Source organism: Pyrus communis, chromosome 6 (genome assembly GCF_041283825.1).
Source record: "Pyrus communis isolate YQ-2024b chromosome 6, ASM4128382v1, whole genome shotgun sequence".
Lineage (NCBI taxonomy): Eukaryota > Viridiplantae > Streptophyta > Magnoliopsida > Rosales > Rosaceae > Pyrus > Pyrus communis.
The window spans coordinates 17,278,588-17,287,098 of NC_142570.1; the positions used below are offsets into that span (position 1 = coordinate 17,278,588).

Sequence of the window (8,511 nt, forward strand, 5' to 3'; positions counted from 1 at the left end):
GTTAAGTCTTAATCATTTGATTTGTCTTATTTTATGTTTTTAAGTATTTGGAGTCTTTTGAACTTGTTTTGAGTCTTTTAGTTTGTCTTAGTGTTTTAAAAGTTAGTTTTATTTATTTGAGTCAAGTGTTTAGCATCCCTAGTTAATCCCCGGTTAGAACGATCCCTACTTACATCATTACTACAATTGTCACAAATAGGGTTTAGTTTGTGTGCGTATAAATATCGCATCAAATTTTGGCGCCGTTGCCGGGGATTGGCAAATTTGCTAATCCCTTATCTTGAGTCTTGTTTAAATTGTTTAGTTTCTGTTTTGTTTTAATTTTTTGCACCGTGTGTATGTGTTTTGTTTTTTTTTGCCAAGTCTATTAAGTTGATTACTTATCTTGTTTATTCTTGTGTGTAGGTACTAGTTTATGACCCGTAGCTCACAACCTGTTCGTGAGCATATCTCCGACTTTGACGGTGATTTCGAGAGGACTTTGAGAAGGAAAAAGAAATCACAAGCATCTAATCCTCCTAGTCCCGAACCTGAATTTAAAGAAGAAGTACCAATCATGGCAGTGGACAATCGGACCATCAAGGAGCTCTCTGCCTCAGGTATGGGCAATGCCGCTCCTTTATGCATACAATACCCTACGGCAGCTGAAGGTAAGACAGAAGAATTTGAACTTAAGTCTAGTTTATTACATCATATTCCTAAATTCCATGGGTTGTCCATGGAAGATCCTAACAAACATCTTAAGGAATTTGAGGTAGTTTGCTCATGTATGACACCCAACAACGTTGATGGGAGTATTTTGAAGATGAAGGCCTTTCCATTCTCACTTATGGACAAGGCCAAAGATTGGTTGTTTGAATTGTCTCCTGGAACGGTCAATTCTTGGGAAAGTATGAAACGTGCATTCTTAGAGAAATTTTTTCCCACTGCAAAGATCATTCTCTTGAGGAAACGAATTAGTGGCATTCAACAAAATCAAGGTGAGTCGTTTCCATCTTATTATGAACGTTTTAAATCACTTGTTGCTTCATGTCCACAGCACCAAATGAAGGAGGAGCTGCTCATTCAATATTTCTACGAGGGACTCCTTCCCATGGAACGTCAAATGCTAGATGCTTCGGCGGGTGGTGCATTAGTGGACAAGACTCTAATGGATGCCAAAGCTCTAATTGCCAACCGAGCACACAACGCTCAACAATATGAAGGTGTTGGACAAAGAGAGGGGCCACGACAACAAAGTGTGAATGAGGTAAGTGCAATTTCTGATATTCAGTCACAATTGGCTAATCTTACTTCTCTCGTGTCTCAGGTTGTCAAGGGGTCAAAACCACAAGAAAACCAAGTGTGTGGCGTGTGTTCAATGCAAGGGCATCCATCGGAGACGTGCCCTCAGTTAATAGAGAATGGAGGTTGGGAATCTGCCAATGCCGTGGGTTTTGGGAACCAAAATCAACCACGCCATGATCCATACTCTAATACCTACAATCCGGGGTGGAGGGACCATCCAAATTTCAAATGGCGGGATCCTCAACAACCCCAACAACAAGGAGGATTTAGGCAGCAACCACCGGGCTTTTATACAAAGCCATTCATCCCCAATCAAAACCAAGTGCAATCTGCCCCAACAACCTCAGGTATGTCTTTGGATAATGATCAAGTTGTTAAGTTACTTACTACTTTGACGCAGGAAGTACAAACTCAAAATAAAGAGAGACAAATCCAAGACAAACGGGTGGATAATTTGGAGAAGCAAATGGGTCAAATTGCCGAGTTTATGGGGCAAATTAGAGAACAAGGCACATTGCCTAGTTCAACCGTTATGAACCCGAAGGGAGGATTTGAAACCGCTAAGGCCATCATGTTGAGAAGTGGTAAACAAGTTGGAACGGACTCAAATACATCCAAATCAAGTCAAGACGAGGAGGACAAGTTGCTGCAAGAAGAAGCACGGGGAGCAAAGCCCACGGCCAAGGATGACCAAACCTTGCCGAATTCATCTAGTCCTCCTAAACCGTTCCAAACCACCAAGGTAAGTCCCAATTCAACTTTTTCTAGTTCTATTCCACTAAATGTGCCTTTTCCTAGTAGGTTTAGGCAATCAAAGAAGGAAAAAGCTGAGAAGGACATTCTAGAGACCTTTCGGAAAGTTCAAGTCAATATCCCGCTCCTTGATGCGATTAAGCAAGTCCCGAGGTATGCTAAGTTTTTAAAAGAACTTTGTACAACAAGGAGAAGGATTTCAAACAAAGAGGTGGTTCAAGTAAGTGAAAATGTCTCTGCTGTGTTACAAAGGAAATTACCCCCTAAATGCAAAGATCCGGGTAGTTTTACAATTCCGTGCGTTATTGGTAATACTAAGTTTGAACAATGCATGCTAGACTTAGGGGCTTCGATTAATGTTATGCCATACTCTATTTATGCATCTATAAACTTAGGTGAGCTTAAAAATGATGGTGTGATAATTCAATTAGCCGATCGTTCTAATGCATATCCAAAGGGTGTTTTGGAAGATGTTTTGGTACAGGTTGGTAACTTGATTTTTCCAGCGGATTTCTACGTGCTTGACATGGAGGATTCACCCCATTCCACCCCATTGCCGATTCTATTAGGGAGGCCCTTCATGAAAACAGCCCGCACCAAGATAGATGTATTTAAAGGAACTTTAACGATGGAATTTGATGGGGAAGTCATTGATTTCAATCTTTCTGAAAGTATTAAATTTCCTAAGGACGATCATTCTTGCTTTTCTATTGATATAATTGATGATTTGGCGCAGGATTTTCTCGATTGTTTGGAGAGGGATACACTTGAAACAACAATTTCACAAGGAATTGGGCAAAAATCTGGTTTTGCCGTGCCTAGAAGTGTAGAGGAGGCCGAGATAGTGGCTGCCCTTGAGTCACTACCTCAACACCATGGTAAGCCTTCTAACCCAATTTCAATTTCAGTTTCCACTAATAAGTTGTTACCCTCAGTGATTCAGGCACCCGTACTTGAGCTTAAACCGTTGCCCGATCATTTAAAGTACGTCTATCTGGGAGACAACGAGACATTGCCCGTCATTGTCTCCTCATCACTCACCGCCATAGAGGAGGAGAAGTTGATCCGAGTGTTGAAAGAGCACAAGACGGCCATTGGGTGGACTTTGGCCGATATTAGGGGAATTAGCCCGACTACGTGCATGCATCGCATACTTCTAGAGGAGGGGGCTAAACCAACTCGAGAGGCTCAGCGCCGTCTCAACCCTCCAATGATGGAAGTTGTGAAAAAGGAGATTATCAAACTTCTTGATTGTGGAGTGATTTATCCGATCTCTGATAGTCGTTGTGTGTCACCGGTGCAATGTGTTCCAAAGAAGTCCGGAGTGACAGTGGTGAAGAATGCCGAGAATGAACTTGTGCCAACCCGTATCCAAACAGGTTGGCGAGTGTGCATTGATTATAGGAAGCTCAACGCCACCACAAGGAAGGATCACTTCCCTTTGCCGTTCATTGATCAAATGCTTGAAAGGTTAGCCGGTCATTCTTTTTATTGTTTCCTTGATGGTTATTCTGGATATAATCAGATTGTCATAGCGCCGGATGACCAAGAAAAGACAACTTTCACGTGCCCCTTTGGTACTTTTGCTTATTGTCGCATGCCTTTTGGTTTATGCAATGCTCCGGCCACGTTTCAAAGGTGTATGGTAAGTATCTTTTCAGATTTTGTGGAAAAGATTATTGAGGTATTTATGGATGATTTCAGTGTGTTTGGTGATTCATTTGATGGTTGTTTGGAAAATCTCACAATAATTTTGAAACGATGTGTAGAAACTAACCTTATGCTTAATTGGGAAAAATGTCACTTTATGGTTAGACAAGGCATAGTTCTAGGGCATATTGTTTCTGAAAGAGGAATTGAAGTGGATAAATCGAAAATAGATCTTGTGCGCTACTTACCCTCTCCTACTTCGGTTCGAGAGGTTCGTTCGTTTCTTGGTCATGCAGGATTTTATAGGCGATTTATCAAGGACTTCTCCAAGATCTCAAACCCTCTTTGCCGTCTCCTCCAGAAAGATGTGGCATTTGACTTCAACGAGGAGTGTGAGAAGGCGTTCAATCACCTCAAAGAAATGCTAACTTCGGCCCCTATCATAGTTCCACCAGATTGGAGCCTTCCTTTTGAGCTTATGTGCGATGCTTCCGATTACGCATTAGGAGCTGTTTTGGGGCAAAGGAAGGAAAAGAGGCCGCATGTTATCTATTATGCCTCTCGGACTTTAAATGATGCACAATTGAATTATTCTACCACTGAAAAAGAACTTCTTGCTGTTGTATTTGCTTTAGATAAATTCCGTTCTTATTTGCTTGGCACTAAAGTTATTATTTATACTGACCATGCAGCATTGAAGTATTTGTTCACCAAGAAAGAGGCCAAACCACGACTTATTCGTTGGATGCTTCTTCTCCAAGAATTCGATATCGAAATCCGGGACAAGAAAGGAAGTGAAAACGTGGTGGCTGACCACTTGAGCCGTATGGTGCATGAGGAGGATGCCGTGCCTATCATAGAGACATTCCCAGATGAGCAACTGATGTCCGTCAAGGTAAGTGAACCCTGGTATGCTGATTTGGTGAATTATTTAGTGTCTAAACATGTTCCTAGTGAATTACTTAAACACCAATGTGATAAATTAAAGAAAGAGGCACGGTTTTATGTGTGGGATGACCCGTATTTATGGAAATATTGCCCTGACCAAGTTATACGTAGGTGTGTGCACGATTCTGAGTTTAATGCTATTCTAACCTTTTGTCACACTTATGCTTGTGGGGGACACTTTGGCACTCAAAGAACAGCACTTAAGGTGTTAGAATGTGGTTTCTATTGGCCTACCATCTTTAGGGATGCTAGAACATTTTGCATGTCTTGTGATAGATGCCAAAGAACGGGCAATATTGGTCCTAAACAACAAATGCCGCAAACCCCCATTTTTAGTGTTGAAATCTTTGACGTTTGGGGTATTGATTTTATGGGTCCCTTTCCTTCGTCACATGGGTTTCTTTATATATTGCTTGCTGTGGACTATGTGTCGAAATGGGTGGAAGCAAAAGCCACCCGAACTAATGATTCTCGAGTGGTTGCAGATTTTGTGAAAACTAACATTTTTGCAAGGTTTGGAATGCCACGAGTGCTAATCAGTGATGGAGGTTCCCATTTTTGCAATCGAACCATCGAGGCGTTGCTCAAGAAATACAATGTCATGCATAAGGTGGCCACACCTTATCATCCTCAAACGAGCGGGCAAGCCGAGGTTTCGAATAGGGAAATCAAGCAGATTCTTGAGAAGACCGTGGGGTCTACAAGGAAGGATTGGAGTTTGCGCTTAAACGACGCATTGTGGGCGTATCGCACTGCCTACAAAACCCCCATTGGGATATCACCTTTTCGGCTCATCTATGGGAAGCCATGCCATATTCCCGTCGAATTAGAGCATCGTGCACATTGGGCCGTCAAAACGTTCAATATGGACCTTGATGCCGCAAGTTTACATAGGAAGCTTCAATTGTGTGAGCTTGATGAAATCCGAAATGAAGCATATGAGAATGCCTGGATTTACAAGGAGAAAACGAAGGCATTCCATGACAAGATGATTCGTGCCAAGACATTCTCTATTGGGCAGAAAGTGTTGTTGTTCAATTCTCGCCTTCGGTTGTTTCTGGGTAAGTTGCGTTCCAAATGGGTTGGTCCTTTTATTGTCACTAATGTTTTCCCTCATGGTGCAGTACAAATCAAAAGTTCAAGGACGCAGCAAGAATTCAAAGTGAATGGGCATCGATTGAAGCCCTATTACGAGACGTTTGAGGAGCATGTCGTGGAGGAGGTACCCCTCTATGCCGTGGAACCTAGTCAAGCTTAAACGGAGGTACCGTCCGGCTGCAAGACGTAAAAGAAAGCGCTACTTGGGAGGCAACCCATGCATTCAACAAAGGAAGACTTAGAAAGCACTCCAATTCCAGATTCCTAAAACTCTTTTCTTTGTTGCTTTTTCGTTTCTGCCATGTTAGGTTGTTTAGTTGTTATTTTGTTTGTTTGTTTGTTAATTGTGTGAGAATATGATTGGAACATTGAGAAAATGTTTGATTTATTGATAGGCACTGCTAAACAAATAATAGGCTGGAGCCTTCACAAAGGTCGTTTGCTTGAAGCCCCTCTACTGGGCAAAACTCTAGGAGCGGAAGGCATCGAAGCGGGAGACATCAAAGAAGAGGCCTCAATACTTGGTGGAACGCTAAACCCTTCTCTTCATTGCTTTTACTTTGCCATGATAGTTGCATTTGTTAGTTTGTGTTGTTTGTTTGAATGTGAGTCTTTGCTTGAAACATTGAGGACAATGTTTGATTTAAGTGTTTTTTTTTGGGGGGGGGGGGGGGTAAACAAGCTGTTTTTGCATGATTTTCGTGGGATTTTATCACCTATCACTTCTAATGTTGTTTCTCACTGTTTTTAAGTGATTTTAATGTGTTTTGAAGTGTTTTCATGTCTCTTATTCAGAAAATACGAAAATTTAAAAAAAAATGTTGAAAACAGTTTTCAAAAAAACCCAAAAAGAGTTGTTTTAGAGTTGTTTTTTGTATGTTTGTGTGTTTTAGGGTACCCTCCAACACAATGATGAGGATTTGGTTTTTAATTGCATGACTATTAAAGAAAGTTACAAACATGGATAGAAGTTTGATTTTCTCTTTGGTTTATGCTTAGTTATAGTTGTTGTTTAAGAATTTACATGTAATCACAAAGAAAAAAAAAATCAATTTTTGTAACATGCTTGAAGGAAGGAACTCAAACTAACGCTACAACCTCGAGAGACTTGAGCCTAAACTTTGCTTGGAGAGTTATAAATCTGTGGATTATTGTTTTCTAGAGTCGTTGCATGATCTCATTATTCTTTGCTTGGTTGCTACTTAGAATGCGTTTCATCATTATAGTTCCAAATACTAGAACTCATGCCCATTTCATTCAAAGCATGATATTGATTGCATAACATACAATAAGATGAACTTGTTTAGTTAAACCAAAGCCAAAAAGCCTAACCCTTTTGCATATGTATTGTAGGATTAACCCTTTTAAGCCTTATCTAGCCTATTTTCTTTGTTAACCGCATTATCCTCACCTAACCTAGATTAGGATTATCCATACCCTTGTTCTTAAAGAAAAGTGAAGCATGACTTAGAAGGAATTCCTTTTGACTTACATATTGCAGAAAACAAGTGTGGGGAGTTTAAAAGGGCATGGCAAAGAAAGAAAAGAAAGAAAGAAAAGAAAGAAAGAAAGAAAGAAAAAAAGAAGAAAAGTTGTGAAAAGAAAGAAAGAGAGTTAAGAAATAAGTGAGAATGAACTCGCAAGTATTCATTGTTGAAGAAAGGGTCCAAAAATCTTAATTTGACCCCAAGTGTTACATGCATTTTCCCCTTGTGTTTAAGTTAATCTCTGCCATCAAAAGTGAATTTAAGTGTCAATTTCATTACTTTGCTTCCTATTGCTTGAAGAACCTTCGATTATCCTTTACCTTTCTTTGTTAACCAATACCTTAGCCTTATTACAACCCCTTGACTTCTATCTTGATGTTATGTGTTCAATATGTGGAATTTGAAATTGGTATGAGCATATGGAATCCCTAGTTCTCATTCTAAGTAGTAGCATTTCATTCATGAGATCATATACATGTCATTGTAATAATTCCAAAAAATGCTTTCTTTGTTATAATATATGTGAATGCTAGTCTACATGTTTACATCAATCTTCTCACATATACCTAGTGTAAGGAGTGTAGTTAGAAAATCTGTGTGAAAATAAAGAGTATATCTAGTGAGGAATTGAGGGAATTCTCTAAGGCATGTTACTACATTCAAAATGTTGTTTTAATTGATTAAATGTGAGCTAGTAAGTGGTAACTATGGTTAAGTGTTTGCTTAAGTGTAAAGAGGACTAAAATATGTGGGATTAATGTTCTTTAATGTGTCATGTTCATTGGACATCCCTGAGACAATTGTTGGAAGGTCTAGATTGTGTTTTGTTTGTTTTGTTTTGCTCGAGGACTAGCAAAAGCTAAGTGTGGGGGGAATTTGATAGGAGCATATTTAGGCGACTTAGTTAGCTTGTTTTTTTTTTACATTTATGTTGTTAGTTCATAGTTATTTTAGTATTTTGAGCTATTTTCGTGTGTTTGTAGGTTCAAATGGCTAGAGTAGCAAGAAAGTGTATTTTGGTGCATTTTGGATCAGTTTTGTGCTTGGAATGGATAGCATATGCTTGGAGTAAGGTGGATGGATGAAATTGAAGACCAAAGGAGGCTAGGAATTTGCTAAAGAGATGGAAGAAATTAATTCAAGATTTGGAAGTAAAGAAATCAGCCATAAAGAAGGAAACATGAGTCAAACTTCCTTATTTTGACTTTGTTTCCCTAAATCTTTCCTACATAAGTTCCAGCTGCCAAAAAGGGTCCCTAATTAATTTAGGACACTTAAATATAAGTTC

The 8,511-nt window shown here is 39.7% G+C and overlaps 1 protein-coding gene across 1 annotated transcript in view; it reads left to right on the plus strand.

Moving 5' to 3' along the window:
- Positions 1–8,220, plus strand: part of LOC148696363 (uncharacterized) — a 39,139-nt gene extending 30,919 nt beyond the window's left edge. The window contains exons 2-3 of the mRNA XM_088695197.1: positions 564–3,419; positions 8,207–8,220. Of these exons, the coding sequence (XP_088551323.1) occupies positions 564–3,419; positions 8,207–8,220 (2,870 nt within the window). The remainder of the gene's footprint in view (positions 1–563; positions 3,420–8,206) is intronic.
- Positions 8,221–8,511: the final 291 nt, after the last annotated feature.